This window comes from Corvus kubaryi, unplaced genomic scaffold, assembly GCF_017639235.1.
Source record: "Corvus kubaryi isolate FWS band 111438036 unplaced genomic scaffold, C.kubaryi_AGA036_p1.0 37385, whole genome shotgun sequence".
NCBI classification, from domain to species: Eukaryota; Metazoa; Chordata; class Aves; order Passeriformes; family Corvidae; genus Corvus; species Corvus kubaryi.
The window spans coordinates 25,955,722-25,981,262 of record NW_024581127.1 but is presented as its reverse complement, the minus strand read 5'-3'; the positions used below and the strand labels follow the sequence as shown (position 1 = coordinate 25,981,262).

Sequence of the window (25,541 nt, the reverse complement as noted above, 5' to 3'; positions counted from 1 at the left end):
CTCACCTCGTCCCCGAGGCCTGAGAGTGCGACTGTCCCGGGGGCGGTCCCACGCCGCCCTCCCGGCGGTAGAGGCAGGAGGGCGGTAGCGGCGGGCACTAGGGCAAGCGGAATCGCCTCATCAGCCGGCGCCGTCATGTGATGGGAGGGCTCGGCGACGTCGTAGGGAGCGCCGCCGCCTCCCTTCCATCCTTCCCACCCTCTTTCCATCCCTCTCTGCCCGCCGCCGTCCCCGCCGCAGGCGCTGCCGGGGCAGGGTGAGCGCGCTGGGCCGGGCGGGCACCGGCGGGAGCCGCTGAGGGAGCGAGGCCGCCTGGGTGCAAACCGTGAGTTCGGCGGTGGCGGAGCGGGGCGGGACGGGACGGGACGGGACCGGACCGGACCGGACCGGACCGGACCGGACCGGACCGGACCGGACCGGACCGACTGGGGTTTGGAGCCCGTCCGGCCGTAGCCGCTCTGGGGCCCGCTGTGGAGCAGAGCCTGCGACGGCACTGGGGACCTGGGAGGGCTCCGGGCGCTCGTCCTGGGTCAGAACGGTTTTGGGAGAGCTCAGTGTCATCTTAAGTTTATCGCAGCGGTTCGGAAGGTTTTTGGTGAAAAGTCAAGCCCGGTCAAAACTTCCCATAAATGTTTCTGAAGCACAGGCGCTTGTTTTTGGTGCTGCACGCAGTAGCCCCTAGGAAACGTGTTGAATGAATAAAACTGACCAGGAAGTGCAACGACAGCGTGGAAGCTCGTCCTTCAGAAAAAAAAAAAAAAGAACGGACCTATGTCGTTTCCATTTGCTATGAAAGTTTTCCTTATTGTTAAATGCAATTATAGTCACTTTGGTTGTATTTTCAAAGTGGCTCTTCAAAACACGTTTTCTGAAGTGCTTTTGTTTTTCTTGCACCTGTCTCTTTGTGTGATCACAGCTGCTTCCGTATTTGTGACTGTCATTCTTCAATAGTGTTCTTCAACTTTCTTGTTATAAAAGATCACACTTCCCCTGCCTGCTCACACAGGTCACTTCTCAAATGCAGTGTATTTGCTGAAAATGAATTCAGTGCATTTCTTTCATTTTACAAAGCTGTGGATAATTTAGATTTCATAAATTGAGAGATTGGAGAGTATGCTTAAGCATCCACAAATTAAAATATCAAAAACATGAGTACAAACCAGTCTAAATGTGTGCACGTTTGTTTTTACAGGTTATTAATGGCGCAGTTAGTTTCTTCATCAAGCTTTCTGCTTCCAGTAACCTGAAGAGTAAGGATTATAATCAGATTGCAGGACTTCTGCTGCTCTGTCACATGCAGCTCCACAATGGTGGATTTTCTGGCTGAAAACAATCTCTGTGGTCAGGCAATTCTTCGGATTGTTTCCTGTGGAAATGCCATCACTGCAGAACTTCTGAGGCTTTCCGAATTTATTCCTGGTGTTTTCAGGCTAAAGGATAAGGCTGATCAACAGAAGTATGGGGATATCATATTTGACTTCAGTTATTTTAAGGTAAATCCTTTTATTGTTAAACTTCTCCTTAAAGCACTGCTGTCCCACGTGAGGATGCTTCGGGTAGTGAAACAGTCATTCCTGACTGTTGTGTTTATTAATACTACATCTTCCACAATGTATGATGAGTCATCTGGCCTGTGAACTTTGATAGATACTGATTATGTAAAACGTGAGTATTGGATTCTGGGGTGGTAACAGTAGTAGTAGTAATAATAGTAGTAATAGTAGTAGTAATTCCTGCAGGACCACTAATTTATACTTCCACCAGCAGGTTCTGAGCCTGTGTGGTTGGCTCTTGAGCAGTGCCGTGGGCAGTATGCCCATCTTTCTTCTGTTAATCTGTAGCTTATTCTTTGCAGCCATGAAAACTGCTTTCTGTTTTCCTGTCTGACAGTGCTGTGATTGTTTTTTCACTGGACTTGTCACGTGCACTGAATAAATAAATAAATAAGTCAAGGAGAGGTATCCATGGAAAGCCCTTATTTCCCTTTCAAAATTAAGCTTGCAGTACCAGGTTCCCTCTGTCATTTTCCAGTATGATTAAAAAGGAACTACAGAGACTATCTAAATCTGATTTTATTTGGATTGTACAGTGCAAGAGATGGCAATAATAAAACAAGGGAGGGACTTCTAAAATTTAATTCAATTTTATTGTAGTAAGAGTTGTAAATTTCAGGCACTAACTGTGAGCCTTGGATACTGAAAATCCTGAGCACAAATGATTTCACAGTTACCTTTAGATCTAAGTGCTTGGTAGAAGTCTTTTTTTTTTACACAAATAACTTAAAAATTTTAAAGCAGATGGCTGTAATTGGTGAGAAATACAATAATCCTTAAAGCTGTAGTATTTTTGAATGCTAAGAAAGCATAACTGTGTGCTGTTTTTCAAAGTTAAAACGCAAAAAAATCCATAGAAGTCATACTTATAAAGCACAGATTAGGAAGCTTACAGATGTTTTTACTGCGAATGCACTTTTTCTGTATTCACGATTCTTAGACTTACTTAAAGAGGAGAGATTTGAGATTTTAAAAGACTGTTTGCTTTGTGCATTTGCGCTTCATAGGCAGTGTAGGGCCTGGTTTTATCCTTTGTTTTAGGTAGGTATTTTGCACAAAAAGAGAAGCAGAAGGCCATTTATAAAAACTCAGAAATTGTCAGCTTTTGAAAAACAGGTATTTTCAATTAAATGTTAATGATACTTTCAATTGAACTGTAGCAATATTTTCATTTAGATGGTGTTGATAAGACCAAATGGTGGTTATGAGAAATACAACAGTGGTAAAGTGTTAGAAAAGTTGTACTATTGCTTTAAGGAAGTCAAGTTCTTCATCCCAAGTCTATTTCCCCCATGATTGTTAATGACAAAGTTTCTGCATTAATTCAGGGGACAAGTGCTGAGCTAGATGCAGAGTCTGTGGAAAAAACAGGTGTAATATTTTCAAGCAGTTTGAATGTATGAGAAGGTACTAAGCTTTGTGCACATTCAGTGTTACGGTTTCTACCTGACAAATTAATCAGATGAAATGTGTAAAGGAAAAAATTCCATCAGGGAGATAGTTAGCACTACAAAAAGCACCCAATGCCTTCAGATGTATTGGGGCTTTACTGGAAGCATTGGCCATTCTTTTCCATTGGTTACATTGGATAAATCATATTTTAAATTATTGCAGATCGTAACAGTGTGTAAAACTCAACTTTATGGAATCAATTTTTAGCCATAAAGTAGGTTGGAAAGCTGCAGATCCTTGTTTTGGTAAGAAATGTTAACTCTGGTTTGCACACAGGTTGTTGTACATGATATGTGTCCTACTGAAGAGGAGTAGAGATTGAAGCCAAGTACTGTCTCTAAAGATGAGTTTCTTTTTTCAGGGGCCTGAGACATGTGAAGGCAAACTGGAAGCCAAGCCCGAGTTACTGGATTTAGATGAAGAATTTCGTGAAAACAACATTGAAATTTTGACGAGGTTTTATTTAGCTTTTCAGAGTGTACATAAATACATTGTAGATTTAAACAGGTATGGTATTTTAAATACGTATGGATTTTCGAAGACGAGATTGCTGGTATTTGTATTATTGCTGAAAAGCTTTTTCTGTAGAGACCCACTGTTGAAGCATATTCATGTGCACCAGGAAACCTGGATTGCTGGAGTGAACACTAACTTTTACTCCAACAGTTCCCTACCAGCTTCATATCTGACTTGAAAACATTTTACCTCTCTACTTCATTTCCTCAATTGTAAACTTGAGTAAGTTTTTCTTTATCTTGGAGATTGTCCTGAAGATTTTTTTTTAATAAAAGGATAATCCATATTATTAAGCTAATTTGTTTGTGGTCTTGCAAAACAGAATATCATATAAGGTTCTTTTTTCTTTAACTTCCATTGGCATTATTTTCCTGAACTTAATTTTTCGGTGGAGTTGCCATATTGTCAAGTTCACTGCTCTGACCTGTGAAAAACAGAATGAAAGGTTCATGAAATTCTCTAACAAAAAGTTCCTGAAAACCTTAAACATGAGAATTGGTTCTATTATTGATGTTATATTAAAAGATTAAATGCTTGATATTACTTATTAACAAGTAATGTTACTGGAAAATCCTTTAATAGGAATGAATCTCATGTTACTTAAGGTGAACATACTCTGTTTCTAGCTCTACCTTCCAAACTAAGGTAGAGATCAGTTTATGGTGTTCCCAGGAGATAATTTGAGGCAACTTGAAAATATTACAGTTTTACTAAATTACTGTATGGCAGCCTTCCCAGGCTGTTACCCATCCATGACAAGATAAAGAGGATGAGCTGTAAGCTACCAGGTATCTGTCAGTGTCTTTAACGTTACACCATCAGGATACGGAAGGAGACTTTTGCCAACTGGTTGGCACTAGCTAGGGATTTCAGTCTCATTTTATAGTACAGTCTCTCTTCTTCTTTGTCTGAAAAACTCCATGCTGCTTGTACTAGGGAAATGTTCAGATGCATCTATGGACTTTGAGAGAAAATTGAACAATTGAGTTCTGAGGGTATATGGTTTGAGAGCAAAACAGTCAATGACCAAACTTTTTGTCATGATCCTAGATACTTAGATGACCTCAATGAAGGAATTTACATTCAGCAAACATTAGAAACAGTCCTCCTTAATGAAGATGGAAAACAGCTTCTAGTAAGTATTGGCTAGTTTTGTAATAGTAGAAAACTAACCCACTCAGTAAGTGCTAAACTAGACAAAAATTTAAGTTTACCAAACACATGGAAGTGCTGTGACTCACTTCAAGGAGGAAAAAGAGCAAAAATCCTCAGCCTGCCATTTTTCATGTTGTGTTGACTATGTAGTTGACATTGGGTTAGTTTGCCAATACGTGTTTTTCTTTAAATGTTGCTACAAAATCATGTTTATGTGATTTTCTTTCTTCATTCTTTCTCTTTCCAAACAGTGTGAAGCCCTGTATTTATATGGGGTCATGCTACTGGTCATTGACCAGAAGATTGAAGGAGAAGTCAGAGAAAGAATGTTGGTTTCCTACTACAGATACAGGTAGTGGATATAGGTGTGCAGAAGCACTCCAGGCTGAGAAGATACAACATGCAGTATATTCAGTAACCTAGGTTATTCAATTAAGATAAATGGAAATATTGTCACCTTTTTCTGACTTTATACGGATAATTGAGCAGAGCTCTCTGAATATCCTAAGAACTTCTTGCTTTAGCTGTGTTTGCAGATTCAGCTGCAAAATGAGCACCAGGTTTTTCATTCTGTTACAACAGACATTTTAAGTCCATAAGTAAACTTTCACCTAAAGCTTTTAGGCTGCAAGTGCCAGCTATGAAAGTGTCACAAGTTCCCAAATGTGCAAGGAAACTTTCTGAAAAGTCCTGACTATCTAGGTGACAAAGTATTGCAAGTCAGACTTCTTGTAGTTACAGTGCTTGATTAGGTACAATCAGTTACAAGTTTTACAGGCTAGGTTGACAGCATCAGGTATAACAGCTGGGGTCTTAAAGGGTATCAGTGTAAATCATTCCACACATATAAAATGCTGCTTTGACTATGTTTATGCCTCCCTGTATATAATGAGAGATTCTTTAATTCTGGAATGCAGAAGTGAATTGACAAGGGGAATTCAGAAATGGTGAGGAAAAAAAAGTGAAAATTAAAAAAAAAAAAGGAACGAATTCCTCTCTGAATATAAAGCTCCTTTCTGTTCTTGAGTTCAGTTTTCTGTTTGTGTTTTGTCTGCTTATCTGGAATTTCAGTATGGACATTTATCAGTGTCCTGTAACATGATGACCATTATATTAAAGGAATAAATAACCAAAAATCTCCTAGACTTTAGTATTTGTTAATTTTCTTGTGAGTAGGGCGTGGTTACAAGGGGTAGGAAAAAAGGAAATTATTAGGTCGTATAGCTCATACTGTTGTTCCTCTTTTTTTGTAAAACAGTGCAGCCCGATCCTCTGCTGATTCCAATTTAGATGATATTTGTAAATTGCTTCGAAGCACTGGATACTCGAGCCAACCTGGAGCTAAAAGACCTCCAAACTACCCTGAGAGTTACTTCAGCAGGGTTCCCATTAGTGAAACATTCATTAGCATGGTTATTGGCCGCTTACGGTCAGATGACATTTACAACCAGGTAAGTAACTCTGAGATGAAAGAGGGCTCTAAAGGGGAATGTCAAAATGATTCTCAGGGTAATTACTTAATCATGAAGCTCTGAAAAAAATAAATGATAGAGGTTGTAAGGACTCTTGAGATCAGCTAGTCCAACCCCCTGGCACAAGCAGGGTCAGTTGGAGCAGGTTGTGCTGGGCTTCATCCTGTTGGATTTGGAGTATCTCCAGAGGTACAAACCACAGAACCTCTCTGGGCAATTTGCTGCAAGTGTTTGGGCGGCCTTGCAGTAAAAACCAACATTTTTGATTAATGTCTTATGATTGGCCATGTCTTATTGACATGTCTTACTTGACTCATTTATGGCATAGTAAAATCTTATTGTAACCTGTTAAGTAACAGATATCTACAAAGTCAACTTTTACATTCTGGAAATGCATCTGGTAAATATGCTGCATGTGTAAGCATGTCCAGCTTATCTAAATATGCTTCTTGCCTCATTGTATCTATACACTGCACTCTTTAATGTGGCCCGTGATATTTTCAGGGGGTTTAGGATGCGCTGTATTATGTTCAGCTTTGTTTTGTTACTTTTTTCTAGGTTTCAGCATATCCATTACCAGAACACCGCAGCACCGCTCTGGCTACACAGGCTGCTATGCTCTATGTGATACTGTATTTTGACGCTTCTATTCTTCACACTCAACAAGCAAAAATGAGAGAGATAGTGGATAAATACTTCCCAGATAATTGGGTAAAAATTAATTCTGTTTTAAAACTGTTTCCTGGTTTTAATGTTATAGGAACAATTTAAATTATTGTTACAGTATGTGTTATGGAAAAATAATAGTAACCTAAAACTAGAAGAGATTCTTCTCCGTGGAAATTTTACTTTGTTCAGAGTGAAGCAGTCTGAGTCAAACGCTCTGGATAAGCATGGAAGGCTGTCCTTTGAAAGTGTAATTTATCATCTTAAGTGCTTTAATCAACTACACTCTAATACCATCAAGATAAAGTGAGTGCCAGAAAAATGTGTGATGAAAGGCATTTTAGGCATCTTCTAGTTCAGCCTTCGCCTCAAAGCAGGGCTGACTTCAAAGCTAAATCAGGCTGCTCAGGCCTTGCCCAGTTAGTTTTGGAAATATCTAACATGAAGACTCTGCAGCCTCTGTGGACACCTGTGGCTGTGCTTTATCACTGCCATGGTGAAGGATTTTTTCCTTCTGTACCACTGGAATTTCCCTTGTTATAGCTGTGCAACATTTGTGGCTGTTGCTTCTTGTCTTTTCACTGTGCACCTCTGAGATGGGTTTGGCTCTGTCCTAGTCATAATTTCCCTTTAGGTAGTGGAAGACCACAGTCAGATCCCTTGGTCATCTTTCTTCCAGCTTAAGCAAACCCCACTCTTAACATACTAGGTCCCCACAAGTGTGTTAGTGGCCTCCTGTTCACTTCATTCCAGTTTGTATATGCCTGTCTCATACTGAGGAGCCCAAATCTGGACCCATTACACTCAATGAGACCTCATGAGAGCTGAATAGAAGGAAGATTCACTTCCCTCAGTCTGCTGGCTGCAGTCTGGCATAGCCCAGTGTCTGATTACTCTTTGTTGTCATAAGGCTGCATGTCTGATTCATGTTTGGTTTTTCCAGCAGGACACCTAGGTCCTTTTCTGCGGAATTGTGACATTCCCCAGATTGTGATCAGTGTCCAGATTTTGTTGTTGCAAGGGTTTGGGTTTGTCCCAAGTACAGGACTTTGTATTTGTCATTTCTGACCCTCATGTGGTTTCAGGTTGTGAATTCTACCAGCATGTCAAGAATGCTGTAGAGGACAGTCTTGCTCCCCAACAAATCATCCCACACTGATGGTATTTGAAAACTTGTTTAAGGATTAACTCTGTGCTATTGTCCAAATAACTTAGAAGCTAAAGCTGTCGCTACGTGTGATTCTATAGACTTTTTCAGATGTAGTGATTAAAATGGAACTACTACATGTTTCAGTACTGAGTTTTAGGATTTCCATTCAGAATCACTAGTCTGCAAAAACCTGCTACTGAAATAGGCTGGCATATAAGAATAGAGTCCCTAGGTTGTCTATATCAAAGGGAATCAGACTTAACAAAGAAACTGTATATTAATTTGTGTATCTCTGTTGGTGCCAAGTTGTATTCTGCTGTATCGTAAGTGGAACAGTGAAGCAGGGAGGGAGGAAACTGCAAGAGCTGGCTATTTCAGTAGACATTAGAATCACTGTTTCTGGAGAACTACAAGCTTATTTTTAGAAATGAGAACTTGACATTGTGAATTTTTGATCATGCCAGCATTTTTATTAACTTGAGTTCATAGTACAGTTTGATATTTTTAGACAACACCTATCTTCTTGTGGTCAGGTGTGGATGAGTTAGCTGCATCAAATATGAAATACTCGACTCCTAGGCTGATTTCAAATTATTCTTAGCAGTTGAAGTGTAGCCTTTTGAGGATCTACAGGAAATAATGAGCTTCACTTCAACAATATGAGAGAGATCTTCATATCAGCAGACCTGGGTCCCATTTGCCTTTACTTGACACTGCCAGAAGAGCTCAAAGGCTGACAGTGTTCCCCTCAATGTGATCATGCCTGGATCAAGGAATATTGGAGCATCAGTGTGACAAAGCTCATAATCCCACAGCTCTGTACATCCTTCATCTGTCAGTAAACCAAGTCTTCCATTTTTAATCAATTATCTTACAAATAAGATAATTGTTACTTAATCACGATTCTATATTTTTAATCATGCTTAAACTCGTGCTAGGGGTCTGAAATCAGTTTCTCTTTGCTCCTTAAAAATCACACTATGTAGTCATAATTTCTGTGTCACTGTGAAAGATGCATTACAATTCAATTTGGTCCTTTGGGCATCCTAATATTAAGATTAATTCATCTGATTTTTCCCGCCCTATTGTAGTTTTTTTCCCCAGTTGCTTGTATCAATCTTCTTCAGAGCATCATGGAAATGAAAAATAAGTCATAAGTTCATGGAAAAAAACCCAGAGTATCATATATAGTGATTGAACGAACTGTCATCTTGTTTTCAGAACTGTGCTTCTAATTAATTGTGTGTCTTTTATTTCAAAGTCTTCTTCTTGATTTCCAAAGGTGGTACACCAAAAAGTACCACTACCAAAAAAGTTCAGTTATCTCTTATTTATACCCACAGCATATCCCTTTCTGTCATATTGTTAAATGAAAACTTTGTATTTTTCTTAATAATAACATAAATGCAACTTCTTGTTTTCTGCTTCCAATTTTAGGTCATTAGCATTTACATGGGAATCACTGTAAATCTGGCAGAAGCATGGGAACCCTACAAAGCTGCTAAAACTGCCCTCAACTACACACTGGATCTTTCAAATGTCAAAGAGCAGGTACATAAGCCACCATTAAGTATTTTAGCAAGATGCAAGATGTGTGGGCATCTGAAGTATATTATATGGCATCAATAATGCATGGGTCTTTTCTTCTTGCATACAGTATCTGTACTGTATTGTCTGGCAAACTTCGGGAATATGAGTAGAAATTTTTCCTTCATCTTTAGGGAAGAAGTTCACCAAGTGGAACTGACATTTAATTCATAATAAGTATCTCCATTCTGTGATAGATTTTTGTTGTTGTTCTTTCCCATTAGGCAATAAAATATTAGTACCACTTTTTAGGAATAATTCCTAGAGAGTACATAAGTGAATATATAGAAAGGCTGCAAGTCTGCATTTTTGAAACATTATACTTCCTATGTAGGCTCTTTGCTTTAAAGTTTATCTTGCATCCTTTGTCATGCAGTTGCAGTGTATAATATTGCCTACTAGTAATGATAGTAATTTTTATAGAACTTTTGATCTGTGTGCCCTCTAAGCTCTAGGGAATACGGTGTATTCTATTTGAGGCAAGGATTTTACTGACGCAGGCTTTGTGTGTTTTAAGGCCAGCAGATACGCTGCAGTCACCGAGCGAGTGCACACGCAGGTGCAGCAGTTCCTCAAGGAGGGCTGTCTGAGGGAAGAGCTGGTGCTGGACAACATTCCCAAGCTGCTGAATTGCCTGCGAGACTGCAACGTGGCAATCCGCTGGCTGATGCTGCACACTGCAGACACAAGTAAGACTTCATGCTACACTCACTGCTGAGTGTAGGAGGACTGTCAGTCCTCCTCTACTGGGGCTTCATTTTGGGGCCTGAGGGAAGTTCAGTTCTGCTGCTGTTGAAGTCAGCAGTTTCCTCTACTGTTTGCAGGACATTGTTGAGCTGTTGTTTTGCAAATAGTCTCCTAAAGCCTTGTCTGAAACAGCACATGCATTTCCTCAGTTCTTGTGAGCCAAACACAGGTATAAGAATTAGTAGAAGTCACTATCTTGTTGAATAGTATTCCTCAGAAAAACATAATTCTGAAAGTTTTACCTAGCTCCAAAAAGAAAGCAGTAGCCACCTTCTTAAAATCTTAGTAATTAACAGGTTGAAACTAAGGTTTTTGTTATGTTGAATTGAAATTCAAGTGAAACTGTTGAGTAATGTCTCTGATGTGAGTTTGGGTGTGTGAACTGACTTATTTAGCCATTCCCCTGTTCAAATGTTTGTGCCGTCTTTGAGGCTTCTTGATATGTGAGAGGGCTTCTGTTACACCTCCATTCACTTTACTAATGGTTTTAGAAATACTGATCTCTGGGCTTCTCAGTCAGATGGACTAAATTCACATTTAGTTTCAGAAGCCTGCAGAAGTTTTGAGGCTGAAGCACCACAGAGACCTTAATTATATCCTATTATAAGGAGGGGTTGTTCCATGTAAATGGAAGACAAGTAGGGATGTACATATCAGAGCAAAATGTTTTTGCCTTCAAGCTATTAAAAAAAGAATGTATTTACAAAGATTGAAAAGCTTGGCCAAATTCTGTGTAACAGTGGGGAAATGTTGTCTTTCCATTTTCAGCTTGTGATCCAAATAACAAACGTCTCCGCCAGATAAAGGATCAAATTTTAACAGACTCAAGGTACAATTCCAGGATCCTTTTCCAGCTTCTTCTGGATACAGCTCAGTTTGAATTCATTTTAAAAGAGGTAATGTGCTGCTGACCAGAGTCTTCTAAGATCACTAAGCTGAAAAAGTCACTGGATGTTTTTATAAGTGACTAAAAATCAAAAAATCTGCATTGTTCTGTTCTATAAAATTCAGTAAGCTTCTGTCACTGTAAGTCCATGACACGATCTGCATTTCTTAATATTTTTAATTTTGTTTTTAATATTCTGGCTAGATCTTGAAGTAATGTAGTAATCACTAAGTCAGTTCCATCTGTTTTCAGTATTATTTCACCTATTGTGATATGCCTCCTTGCCAGCTTTGTAAACCACATGATTTGGGTTTCAATAGATGTTCAAGCAGATGCTGTCAGAAAAACAAGCTAAATGGGAGAACTATAAAAAAGAGGGATCTGAAAGGATGACTGAGCTTGCTGATGTCTTCTCAGGAGTTAAACCTCTTACTAGAGTGGAGAAAAACGGTAATTATTAAAAACTGTACTGTGGGGAGGAAAAAAGTGATTTCAATTTATATTTCTAAAGTGTTACCAAAAGAAAATACATGAATCTAATAGTGATAATATAAAAACAATTTTCATGTCCCTCAGCTGCCAAAGAGGTCTCTTCAACTCTTGTCTTGTTTAGGTTTTCATCACATATTCCATATGCAAGCAATATTTAGGTACCTAATATTTAGATGGCCCTATTTTTAAAAGTATTTTTCATTCCTTTATTTGGATATGCCAGCTGAAACTATAAAATGCCAGTTCACTTTTCTATGTATAATGGAGTTCACGTTACCATGTTCCGTGTATAAAGGAGTGAGAAGATCATGCCCATTAAATTTAGGGGTGCTTTAACCTCTTCCCTTATTCTTTCCCTGGTTGTAACCTGGATTTGAATTGTATCAGCATCTTTTCAAACCTTCTCTCACTTCTCTACACTGAATGGTATTCTCTGAGTTCTCCAAGGACTTAAAAATCAAATCTGTACTTCTTTTCAAATTCCTTGCTCTTGTTTTTGAAACTTTTTCTTTTTCTTGAACTGGCATAAAAATAAGATTTTTTTAACGCCCATTCATGTTGGTAGGTGTTTTTAATGTTGTGTGTGAAATTTACCCGAGCATTTGCCACTTTACAAGTGTACACGTTGAAAGACTAGAAATGTACCAGTGAAATAACAACTTGTAAAAATAATCTCCTACATGTATAGCTTGTTTGTTTCTTTTGACTAGCAAGTTCCCTGTATTTTTGCTGCCTATCATACATGCAGAGGTTTCAATAAATTTTTCTTACTCTTTCATAGAAAATCTCCAAGCTTGGTTCAGAGAAATCTCCAAGCAAATAATGTCTCTGAACTACGAGGATTCCACTGCAGCAGGCAGAAAAACTGTGCAGCTAATACAGGCTTTGGAAGAGGTATGGCAAAGACATTTTGAGATATATGACCTTGTCCTTCTGGAACAACAGCATTTTTTTGCACATGCACTGACTTCTAATAGCAGATATACAAGACAGATCTGCATTTTATATTGGATATTTGCAGTTACATATCTATAGTAAGCAGAAGTTTCATATAGACCTTGGTATTGTAAAATAAGGGATATAGTATGAAAGGTCATGCCCCCTGTACCTGAGGGTTTGTAGGTTTTCTCAAAGAAATTAATCCAGTATTTAACTTTATTTGGCAACATTACTCATTTTTTAGAAATTCTGAAAATAAATTCATTTGAAGCTAGAAAGGGTGATTTGAAAGGCAAAATAAAAATATCTGTATTTTTTCTATTCTATTTCTTCTATTTCCAGGATATAAAAGAGTACTCAGAATGATGTTTCACAGTACACCTCCTTGAGTAACTTTTTGAAATTTATTTTTAATACACTCCATAACAGGCCAGGATTTAAGTGTCTTACTGCTGCTAACATCCTAAAGTAATGTGTCAATTTACTGATTCTGTTTGTATTGCTGCCCTTAAGATAAATAGAAAACAACAAAAAAAAATAATCCCTTTATAGGTTTTGTTTGTTTGTTTTTTAAAATACAGGTCCAAGAGTTTCACCAGCTGGAAAGTAACCTGCAAGTTTGCCAGTTTCTTGCTGACACCCGCAAATTTCTCCATCAGATGATCCGAACTATCAACATTAAAGAAGAGGTCTTGATCACCATTCAGATAGTTGGTGATCTTTCTTATGCTTGGCAATTAATTGACAGGTACGTTAGCAGGATCTTTTTCTTCCAGTCAGTCACCATTTGCAAAACTTGTGGGAAATAACATGCATAAATGTTATTAAGACTATAAACTTTCCAATTTAAAACAGTCTTGAAGCTCAATTCTGTGAATTATTTAGTATACTGAACTCGCATCAGCTTGAATAGGAATTAACATCCATCCTTCTGCAGGTGAAGTGATAGTGTAACTTCTCATTGTCTACCCTGTTCTAACTACAACAGCTTTGTTAACCTCCTGTCTCCAGCCTTTAGTCTCATTAAGTGTTCTCCAAAATATGGAGTTCATTTTTCAACCAAAAACAAACAAGGAAAGACTAATGCTCAAGAACTCTGTTTCCATGGTGGGATTTTGCTGAGCTGCTACTTCATTACCATGGTGTTAACACTCCCTGATGCCTCTTCTTTTGTCCCACCTACCCTTATCATATAGGGTTTTTCTAACCAGTACCTCTTCAGACCAAAATCCTCCTTCAGTGAAGTCTGTCAGTGATCTCCTGATCTCCGTTTCCACATTACACTGGTGCTGTTGACATACAATTAAACAGTTGAAAATAAGAGTTTCAGGGGAAGAAGCTGATTTGTTTTGTTTGTTTCCTACCCCAGCTTTACGTCTATTATGCAGGACAGCATAAGAGTCAGTCCATCTATGGTAACTAAACTCAGAGCCACTTTCCTAAAGGTAAGTATGAACAACAGTGAATGTACTTGAACACTGCAGGTCAATCCAAGTAGTTTGTTAAAAAGGCCTTAAGGCTCTGAAATCACAGAAGAATCAAGACTTCCTTTTACCAGCATTTTCTATGCCCAGGTTTTTTTAGACAGTATTGAATTAGCTCAAGGTTCGTTTTAAGGAAAATAAAACCAAGTTATGCATGGGGTTTTTTATGCAACAATTATATTGCTGCTGTTAGGTAAATAAGTCTTATCATCCAGCCTCCACTCATTACAGCTATTTTCTGGAGACTTTGGTGCAGAGATGGGATCCTCTGCATATGAATCAGAACAGGCTGAAGGAATTTAAAAAGTTATGTTGGCTGTGCCTGTTGTCATCTTGAAGCTCTGGCATCAAATGAAAATATTTTTTGTAGAAATAAGAATGGGAATTAGCATGAGTGGGAATGTAAAATTACAACTGAAATATCCCATGCAGTTGTTAGGAGTTTAACAATCTTACAGAAGGTAGCCTTATGTACTGTTGGAGTTTTTGACCTTTAACAATTTTTTTTTCTCTTGGAAAGCCTGATACAGCACTGCTCCATAGGAAGAATCCAGTACTTTGGGTTGTAGGATAAGAACCTGAGCAAGAGAATTCAAGCATGTAATTTACATCAGAAAAAACACAATGGAGTTAAAATGTTAACTTTATTTGTAGCTTGCTTCTGCTCTTGATTTGCCACTTCTCCGTATCAATCAAGCGAACAGTCCCGACCTTCTCAGTGTGTCCCAGTATTACTCTGGCGAGTTGGTTTCCTATGTGAGAAAGGTGGGTGCTTAAAAGGCGTAATTGCCTTTTTCTCTAATTTCCTTTTCTTAATTGAGGATTATTTTTTTTAATGAAAATATACTGTGTGTGTCTCTTCTGTCATTTACAAAGGTTCTACAGATAATTCCAGAAAGCATGTTTACATCTCTTCTCAAAATCATAAAGCTTCAGACTCACGATATTATTGAAGTGCCTACTCGCCTTGATAAGGATAAGCTACGAGATTATGCTCAGCTTGGACCACGATACGAGGTGCCGTTTAAACAGGAAATTCTGAAAAAGCAAACCTTATAGGTGGCAAACTTTAACCTAAGTTTAAATCTATACAGCTCCATAGAGTTATACTTTAACAGTGAAGTTGGATTTGTTGGCTAAAAGTTAACATTTACTGGTGTTGTTGTGAGCATACTTAGGTTTCATGAGGACAGATGAGTAACTTCTGCGCTTCTGTTTGTAGAAGTTTAAACTTCTGATCTTGTAGAGAAGGGGAGGAAAACCAAATAAATTTATAAAGGAGCATGAAGATACTTTTATTTATTGGAGGGGATGGAGCCCTGAAAACCTGAGTCTGAAATGAAGCCCTCCACATTTGGCCATTCTTGTTCCAAGTGGAGAAGGTTAAAGACTGAATAAGCCAGCAGGGTTAAGCTTTTTGCTGCCCTCAAATGAGGAGAGGATGGAGGCACATTGATGTGATCAGATAAAGCTGCTGTTGCTCGTTTTGTCTGTGGTTGTTTTGCTGTACTGTTACCAGTCTGGAAGAGTGAGCAGACATTAAAATTGCTACGGTTTATTATCAGTAGAGGAAGATGAGACACAAAACCTGAGTAGATCAGTAAGTCTTTCTCACAAAGAATCTGATAATCACTTAAGATGCCAGCTTTTCTCTGGAGATTTTGCCGAAGTGCTCACTTGTTAGGTGTTTTCTGCAAACAAGCTGTGATTTCTGATTAAGCTGATGTTCAGACCTGAACATTACATTTGGACTCCCCCATGAGACTTTGTGAAGTCAGTCTGGTTTGTGGGTAGGAGTGGAGGAGGAGGCAGTGTTCAGTAATGTTTTATTTTGAGGAGGTAAAGGGAAAACACGTTTTACTAAAGCTTTTCACTTCTGATTTCTGTTGAACTGTAGGTCTGAACTGTTTTCTCTATTCTGTATTGTAATCATCTGAAAGGCAAAAGACTGGCTTGTCTGAACTCTGAGCATAAGGATAATAATAATTGTACAATTTAAAGTGAATGTGCTACTGTATTACATCAGTGGAAATACTGAGGTGGACTCATTGTGGCAGCAGGCTTTATTATGGAATAACTACTGTGAGCTGTTGTCTCCAGCCTGCTCAAAGGTATCAGCTGAGAGTTTTGTCCATGATGTTTTGTGCACACAAGACATAGCTGGTCTTCCCTTCCATAATCCCTCTGAAGCCTCTGAGAGGTACCTCTTCTTTCCTATTGCTAGCACACTTATCTGACTAAAAGAAAGGTAATTATTTTACTATAAGTAAATCCAGAACAGTATCTAAAGTTGAAAGTGTATCAGTGCAAATTACTTTAATCTAAAACAGGAAGCTACCACTGGGAAACATGGATACCTTTTTAGAGAAATTATTTACATCTATTGAATCACTTCAATGAATTGTGTTTTTCTATTACAGGTTGCCAAGCTAACCCATGCAATTTCAATCTTCACTGAAGGTATTCTCATGATGAAAACGACTTTAGTTGGTATCATCAAGGTAATGATCCATTATTTCAATAGGAAAAAGTCGTGGGGTGGCAATTAGCACTTTAGCACAATATGTGAGACCTTGAGGAAAGATAAGAAAATATAAGTTTGCATACAAATTTTCAAACAGTGATGCCTAAATTGGCAGACAGATAAGAACTGTGTTTTTTAAAGGTTCTTAAGAAACCACAGTCCCAGTTCTAAATAGATTCATCCACCATAGTTGGTGTTCTCTGGGGGTTTTTCCTGCTGGAAAGCTTTTCTGAAGAGCTGTTTCTTCCATTGGTATAAACTGCCCTGCCTACATTAAGGCTACATTTATACATCTTGGAGAACCAGAAGCAAGTATTCTTGAAGATACACTCCCTAATGCATACTGGCTTAGAATTGTACAACATTCTCAGTGGATCGTGAACAAAGGTTGAATATAGGAACTACAAACCTTTGCCATTCCACTTAAAGAAATCATTTATTCTGTAGCAGAAGTGTGTGAATTTTTATTCTTTGGACAAGTTCTGATGGTTAAGTGTATCTGTTAACAGTGCTTCCTATTTATCAAAAGTATTTAATATCTTTCTTGGTACAAAATAAATCCTTTATATTTTTTATACCTTTCTGACTTTAAGGGAAAGATGTTTCTTCTACTTAGGTGGACCCAAAACAATTACTAGAGGATGGAATAAGGAAGGAGCTGGTAAAACGGGTGGCCCTGGCTCTTCACAGAGGCCTCATCTTTAACCCTAGAGCCAAGGTGTGTAAGAATTTGATTTGGTTTTAATTTTTTATGTATCTTGGGTGTGTAGGGACCTCTTTTATTATAACGCCTTTTAGAAAATAATTTGTGCTTTTCTGTGCAGATTTCCTTATTGTAAAAAAGTATACATTTTGAATTTTGGAAGGTTATTTGGAGTGCCTTATTTGATGTTCAAATAAGTTTTGTTTGTTTGTCTTTTAACATAAAATTAAGAAACATATTTTTGTTCTGTTCCAAACAGTCCTGTCAATTCCGAATTCACGGTTCTGCCTTTGTCTGTGATGACTGACAGGTCACATAAGCCAAGTAAACATAGATAGGCAATGATAAATACGAGTGACTCCTTGTTTTGATCCTGTCCAGACTGTTGAATCTCCCAGATCAATCAATACTACGACTGAAGGCAAAAATAAATACTAGAAGTGGGGGGAAAAAATATTTAGTAAGAATTACTTCAGATACCAAATGTTGATAAATGTCTCAGTGCTTTTCAGATCTGGCTGGACCATGGTAAAATGCTCTAGAGGTTGTTCTGTAAGGGTATTTAGAAGCCTTTTACATTTTCTTTGAATTCTACCTGTTCACAGTTTTGGTTTTATCTTTTTGTTGTTCTTTATCTCCAGCCAAGTGAACTTATGCCCAAACTGAAAGAAATGGCAGCTACAATGGATGGGTTCCATCGATCATTTGAATATATCCAGGATTATGTCAACATATATGGTTTAAAAATTTGGCAGGAGGAAGTGTCTCGTATTATTAACTACAACGTGGAACAGGAGTGCAATAACTTCTTAAGAACAAAGGTGCTACTCAGACCCAAAAACAACAAAAAGCTTGATAAATGTCTTTATATTTGGCTGTTAGAGCCTGTGACTGATGGAGTATATGTACCCATTGTTCCTACCATTGTGACTTCGACTGAATGTGCTAACTACTGTGTAAAACATCTGCCGCCAGCTTATTCTGAAATATTTCAGCATCCCCCCTGCATTAGTTGTACATAAGAAGAGAAAAGCACCCCAACCAGAATATTTTAATATCCTTTTGTAATAAGATTCATTCTTCTCTTTGCTTTATTCTGTTTTTATAGTGTTCTGCTATGTGTGATTTACAATATTGTGTTACAGTGTACTCCTTTTAAATCAAACAAAAGGAAAATTTCTAAGCTAATTAAAAAGTTGCAAGGAGCACTGCAAATTACTCTAAAACTTATTTTTCAGATTCAAGACTGGCAAAGTATGTACCAGTCTACTCATATTCCTATACCAAAATTCACACCTGTGGATGAATCCGTAACATTTATTGGTCGGCTTTGCAGAGAAATCCTGAGGATCACAGACCCAAAGTAAGTACTGTGTGTCACAAGCACCATGCACTGGATAGCTCCAATTCCACCATACACAAACCAAAATACGAGAGATAGTTTTTCCTTAGCTGTCATATCTTTATATAAAACCAGATATACCCAGTCCATCCTGTACATTTTAAATATTAGTGTAGAAAAGTTGTGATTTTAGTCTAAGAAGGAAAACAGTGTTAAACAAGTGGAGGAGACAGAAATCGGGGAAGGGTGACAGAGCTGTGGTGGAGAGAGGAATAACTAAACATCACCTGAGATACTTGGAGAATCTTTCTCATCTGTCTGATAAAGGTAACTCATTACTGAGAGTATCACAGGAACTGTCTGCAGCTTATTCTGAAGTAGTTGTTTGCTTATTTTTTCCTCAGAATCACGTGTTACATTGACCAGATGAATACCTGGTATGATACCAAAACTCACCAAGAAGTAACCAATAGTCGTCTCTTCTCAGAGATCCAAGATACTTTGGGTATCTTTGGTCTCAATGGCTTAGACAGGCTGCTGTGTTTCATGATTGTGAAGGAGCTGCAGGTAATTTTTAAACTTAAGTTTCTCTAGGCTACAACGCTTTTATTGTTTAATAATTTTTAATAAAATAAAAAAAATGTTAATTACTGAAATGGTAAACTGAAATCAAAACTATTTGAAAACTGGGTGTTCAGCCCCAAAAGTAAAAATTTCAGTTACAAATAAAATCAGGAAAGCTGGTGCCCATAAGTAAATGGTGCTGTGTAATTCCAGGTTGTGTGTTATGGGATGCTTTCTGAAGGTGTACACAGTGTGTGTACTTAAAAGTTGATCTCAGGTCAACTTCTATTTTTCTGACTAGACATCAACAAAGACTAGATTGAGTCTACCATGGTATAAGTAAGGTGTCAATTCTATGTAATGGCTGGTTCCCTAATGCCTCTATGTGAAACCAAGTTGTTTTGTTTCCTGAGAAGAACCTAGTTCTAGCCTGGTGAAAGATTTTAAGGAAAATAAGTACCAATGAAGACAGTTCTTCCTGAAAAATTGAATTAATAGTTGTCCATAGTAGGTATTAGATACTGACAAGGGGGATCTTTTAATTGTCCTAACATCGATTAGCATAACTCCAAAAAATGAAACTACAGAATTCCTCAACTCTTCATCTATGGAAATAGTCTTTTCCTGCTGTTAAAAAATGTGACTCCTGTGCCATCAAAATTAATCAGAGTGCATGTGTGATAATTTTACTTATTATTTCTTTCTTTTATTAGAATTTCCTCAGTATGTTTCAGAAAAATATATTGCGTGACAGGGCAGTACAGGATACCTTAAAAGCACTTATGAATGCTGTCAGTCCCCTCAAAGGAATCATAGGTACGTGCTTACTGGTTAAGATGGAAGAAAGCAATGGTCTTTGTACACTTGCATTTATTTCTCTTCTTACTTGTTCTTTTTTTAATGCCTCACCCTTCTTCTTTTCTCAGCAAATTCAAACAAGGTTTATTCCACAGCAATTGCAAAAACACAGAAGATCTGGACAGCTTATTTGGACTCCATAATGAAGGTGGGTTCATGTGATTTATTGTTACTCAGAATTCACTCGAGGCTCTTTGGTTATACTGGCCCCTCAGTTCAGGAGGGACAGGGACGTGCTGGAGCATGTCCAGAGAAGGGCAGCAGAGCTGGTGCAGGGTCTAGAGGGTTAAGTCCTGTGAGGAGCAGCTGAGGGGGCTGGGGGTGTTTAGTCTGGAGTAGAGGAGGCTCAGGGGGGACCTTACAACTCTCTACAACTCCCTGGAGGGAGACTGTAGCCAGGTGGGGGTTGGCCTCTTCTCCCAGGCAGCCAGTGACAGGACAAGAGGACGTGGCCTCAAACTGTGCCAGGGGAGGTTCAGGTTGGACATCAGGAGGAATTTCTTTATAGAAAAGTTTGTTAAGCATTGAAACAGGCTGCCCAGGGAAGTGTGGAGTCACTGTCCCTGGAGGTGTTTAAGGACAGACTGGACATGGCACTCAGTGCCAAGGTGGTGGTCAGTCATTGGTTGGACTCAGTGATCTCAGAGGTCTTTTCTTAATGATTCTGTGATTCTGTGATACTTTATTCTGTTTATTTTACAGTGTTGTATTATACTGACTTGGAATTGTGTAGCATCACAAGTGAAGCAGGCCTCGGTTTGCAAGAGCTCCTGAGCCTCATTTGTGTGAGCACCTCACACTCCACAAAGTGCTTAGCACCGACTTTCATAAGAATTAGCTCACCAAAACCAGAGTCTGGCACTAGAGATCTGATCTGGGCAGGCTAAGTTAGTGTTCAGTATCAGGAACTATTGAGACTCCACACAGTGCCTTGTGACCATGATATCCCCAAGGATAAAGTTTGGAGCAGTAGCATTTCCCAGACTTGCCTTGTTCCCACAGAAGGCGTTGTACTGTGCTGAAGATTTAAACAATTTGTCCCATTAACTTGGCTCTTTATCTTGTCTCTGTAATGATATATTGGGACCAGCATTTTTCAGAGTGCTGTGAATGTTGGTTTGTTACTGGAGTGAAGAGTAACGACCAGGGAAGGGGAAGGTTGATTACAATGAGCCTCTGATGTTTTTCCCTCCTGCCATGCTGACCCTAAGATTTACAGAGAGGTGGGAACCAGAGTACAGGCATTGTCACCAGTGTAAAAAAAGTAACAGGGATTTTATACCTGTTAACCCTTTTTGTGCCCTTTTCACATGGCCTGTACCTGCTACCAGGAACTGTGTGTAAACCTCAAGCACTGTGACTTACATCTCTGCTCTGAGTGCACTGTGCAGCTGGGGTCAGTCTTTGACTTCACTCTTCCTTCATTGCATTCAGTTTAACACACCACCCTTTTTGTATTTGTTTCAACAGGTTGGTCAGATGCAGATTTTAAGACGACAGATTACCAATGAATTAAATTATTCCTGCAGGTTTGACTCCAAGCATTTGGCTGCTGCTTTGGAAAATCTCAATAAGTAAGAAGCAAAATGTGCTGAAGAGCTGCGTGTATGACTGTGATGTAATTGTTATCAGCTCAGCAATCCTTAAAATCTAAATTACAGCAAAATGTGGAGTCTGATTGCATGGAGGTTTTTGTTGATCGGTATTTGACTTTTAACCCAAGAAAAACATTAAAAATAAATACTTGGCAAGTAATTAGTTTAAACATGCAGTTTCTAATAGCATTTGGTTATATCTGGTTTTGAAGTCATATTTAGATGAGAAGAAGAAACAGAATATGTGTTGTTCTGATTTTGAATCAAATACAATGTTTGTAAAAACATACTCCAGAAAAGGTGTTTTACTCTTGATTGTAACCATTTACAGGTTTTGTGTCTCTGAAATTTTTACATTAATAAGACGCGTGGCATCATGTAAGGCTTATTTGGGGATAATTAAAAAAATTATTTAATATAATAAATGTATTTTCCTTTTAGAGCAATACTGGCTGACATTGAAGCACATTATCAGAACCCATCATTACCTTATCCTAAAGAAGACAACACTCTTCTGTATGAAATCACAGCTTATCTGGAAGCTGCTGGCATTCACAATCCATTAAATAAGGTCAGGCATACATTCTGGTGCTTGGTGCAGTTTGCTTTTTTCTATTTTTTTATTAACTGAGGGAAAAAAATGTAGAAGTCCTGTACTACTCTTTTTTTTTATTTCCCTTCAGATCTACATAACAACAAAACGTCTGCCATATTTTCCCACCGTCAACTTCCTATTCCTCATTTCCCAGTTTCCCAAACTTCAGTACAACAGAAATTTAGGTAATGTGTAAGTTGCTGTTTGTCTGAATCTAATTAAAACCTATGTGAAGTTATGTGTAGAGAAGATAGTAAAATTACCTGCATAGAAAATACAGAGTTCCTAACTTTAGTCCATCACGTTCAGACAGTTTTGTTACACTCTTTAGGCCAAATGCAATGGGGTAGGAAACAGAATCCAAACCCCTGTGTTTCTCATTCTATCCTGTGCCTCAGTTAGTATCATTAAGCCATTTGCCATGAAAGACATGTAGTTGTTACATTAGGTTTGAATTTTCTTTTGTGGGCAAGCAGAAGGAGAGACAGAGCAAAAAAATCATGAAAAGTATATTACATAAGTTAGTCTGTGCTATAAGAATATGTTCTGTTTTATAAACCTGTGTTGTTTTGGGGTTTTTTCTGTGCAGGAGTGCTGTGCAAGCGGCCAGCTGATCAAATTGACTGGCTTCCTTTGGTTCTGGGGCTCCTTACTCTGTTGAAACAGTTTCACTCAAGATACACAGAACAGTTTCTGGCTCTGATTGGTCAGTTTATTCGTTCAACGATGGAGCAGTGCACAAGGTATCCATGTTTTACTTTTTACCCAAGTACCACCTGTAGTAGTATTATCACTGCTTTGTCAGGTTTTTTTTTCTAGCTGAGTATCAGTGACATTGGCAGTCTTTCAGTACTTGAAGGGACCTTATAAAAAAGATGGAGAGAGTCTCTTTATGTGGGCTGACAGGGACAGGAAAAGGGAAAATGATTTTAAGCTAAAAGAGGGGAGACTGAGATTAACGTTAGGAGGAAATTCTTTCCCGTGAGGGTGGTGAGGCGCTGGAACAGGTTTCACAGAGAAATTGTGGATGCTCCATGCCTGGAGGTGTTCAAGGCCAAGTTGGATGGGGCCATGAACACCCTGATCCAGTGGAAATTGTCCCTGCCCATGGCAGGGGCATTGGAACTAGATGATCTTTAAGGTCCCAAACTATTCTATGATTGCATTACACAATAACAACAATATATTTTACTAAATACAAGATTAAAACACTATTTCTATTTGTAATGGAATCACATGGCACCTAGTAGAAATGGTGTTATTTGAAGGCTGGCATTTTCAAGTAATTTAATCCAAGTAACTAGTCAATTAGTAAGAGTGTGATCTCCATGGTGATTTAATTTTAGCCAGAAGATCCCAGAAATGCCTGCTGATGTAGTGGGTGCCCTCATGTTCCTGGAAGATTACATTCGCTACACCAAGTTACCAAGAAAGGTAAGAAAGAATTCCATGTCTCTAAATATGCCCCTAAACATCCCAACCATTTTCCCTGGAAAAAAGAACAGGGAATGTGTGGTCCCATTCTACTACAGCCAATGAAGGGATCTGGCCAGGGAGACACTGGCCGCACCTTCCATTTGTACTACACTGGAGCCAACATAATAAATAACAGGTCAGGGCCCTGCTGATGCAGAAGCAGCCCTGATTCACAGAGATCAGTCCCATTACCACAGGAATAAATAGATGAATACTAATAAAGGATTTCAGCTTTGTGCCAATTTCAAACAAGTCTGTTAAATTTAATCTTCAGTGTACATTGCTGGGGGCTGTTGGGAAGGAAAGAAATAAAACAGAAGTTCCAAGATGTTTCCAAGTAATACTAAACTTAACAGTATTTAAAACACAGGGAAAAAAGCTAATTAACAAGTCTAAATTTTGGTGAAACATTGTATCCAGTCTTCCCTTCACTTCTGCCAAAGCCTGATTTCCCAGGCAGCTTCCTTGTCTCACATGCAAGGGAAGTGCTAAAAGTCTGTGCTTGTAGAGAGACTTTATTTCAGGTTTAAATACAACTACATTTGAAGATGATCTATTATTTATACATAGTATTAAAAATAAGTCATAATCCTGTTTGCTATATATAGGCTGTACCTCAGTGGTCCTTGAAGAAGCCATTTCCCAACTAATACTGACAAGAGAGTGAGATTCTTCCAGTCTCCTCTTCCCAGCCCACAGTACAGTGTGGTAGGAGGTCCCTGTGTCAGTCCTGCCCCTGTAGCTGCTGCCTGTCCAGCTCCCACTCCAGCCTGGTGCTGTGTGGAGACACAGCAGAGAGGGCAGCAGCATTCCTCCAGTCCTACACAGTCCTGTGCTCCTGGCACCTCATCACAGCCCAGGCTGTGCTGTTTCTTCCTTGCTCTGTGCACATCCAGGAACACATCCAGGAGCACATCCTCATGCCAGGGTGCCTCAGGTCAATAGTGTGTGTGCTTGAGTCATAGATCAGATATGCTTGTTAATGGATGAATGGACAACAAATGGATAATGCAAATGCCTAACTGTGCCTTCCTGTGTCCCTCAGGTTGTTGAAGCACACGTGCCAAGCTTCATTTTTGATGAATTCAGAACTGTTCTATGAATATGGAGAAGGATCAAGGCTTTTCTCCAAACCTGAAATGAGGAGTTGGGGCCTGAGGATGAGGCAACTACAGCTGTTCAGAACTGTGTCTTTTCTGTGATTCAAGGCAGTGCCTACAGCTGTCTGTGAAATGTAACCATCAGCACTAGTCTATATAACCCTTGTTTAAATCTTGGCATGATACGCAGTGTCTCCTCTAAACAGCATACATTTTGTACTGAACATTATAAATGCTGCATGTAATTGTTTATGTATAAATCATTTAGGTTTTTTGTTCTGAAGAACTATTTGTGGAAGTTTGACTTTTGTATCAGAAATGAATAATGAAACTGGAAATAAAGGTGTTGGATAGTTTGCAAGGACTGTTGATTCCAAATACAATTTTCTTTTTAAAAGGACCATGAGTGAGAATGCATACACAGTGTAAAGAGGTTTGATGTCTCCCTATGTACTACAAACAGTTAGTTTAATTCTATAGAGGACATAATTAAATATTCACAGCTGAAAAGTCCTGTTAGGCTACTTAAAGGCACAAATATTAGTGCAACTGTAACATGACTAATGTTGGGAACAAGCTGTTTAGTCACATAATTTTCACTCATGGTATGTGTAATGTCCCAACCTGAAGGGGAAGGGAGCACCCAAGATTTGTAGGTGCTCGTGGTCAAAAGGAATGACAAAAG

The 25,541-nt window shown here is 38.7% G+C and overlaps 2 protein-coding genes across 2 annotated transcripts in view; one reads left to right on the top strand and one right to left on the bottom strand.

Moving 5' to 3' along the window:
* NSMCE2 (NSE2 (MMS21) homolog, SMC5-SMC6 complex SUMO ligase) overlaps positions 1-209 on the bottom strand; it is a 130,818-nt gene extending 130,609 nt beyond the window's left edge. The window contains exon 1 of the mRNA XM_042036308.1: positions 6-209. Within this exon, the coding sequence (XP_041892242.1) occupies positions 6-209 (204 nt within the window). The remainder of the gene's footprint in view (positions 1-5) is intronic.
* Positions 163-25,212, top strand: WASHC5 (WASH complex subunit 5). Its single transcript, XM_042036306.1, has 29 exons — positions 163-325; positions 1,193-1,493; positions 3,367-3,512; positions 4,572-4,656; positions 4,928-5,028; positions 5,935-6,127; positions 6,707-6,859; positions 9,402-9,515; positions 10,069-10,240; positions 11,067-11,194; positions 11,505-11,634; positions 12,458-12,570; positions 13,197-13,363; positions 13,985-14,060; positions 14,754-14,864; positions 14,976-15,116; positions 16,520-16,600; positions 17,240-17,341; positions 17,968-18,147; positions 18,565-18,689; positions 19,073-19,235; positions 19,946-20,048; positions 20,159-20,238; positions 21,561-21,664; positions 22,127-22,256; positions 22,369-22,465; positions 22,870-23,023; positions 23,627-23,714; positions 24,802-25,212. The coding sequence occupies exons 2-29, from the start codon at positions 1,308-1,310 to the stop codon at positions 24,856-24,858; spliced, it is 3,480 nt and encodes a 1,159-aa protein (XP_041892240.1). The 5' UTR covers positions 163-325; positions 1,193-1,307; the 3' UTR covers positions 24,859-25,212.
* The last annotated feature ends 329 nt before the right edge of the window (positions 25,213-25,541 follow it).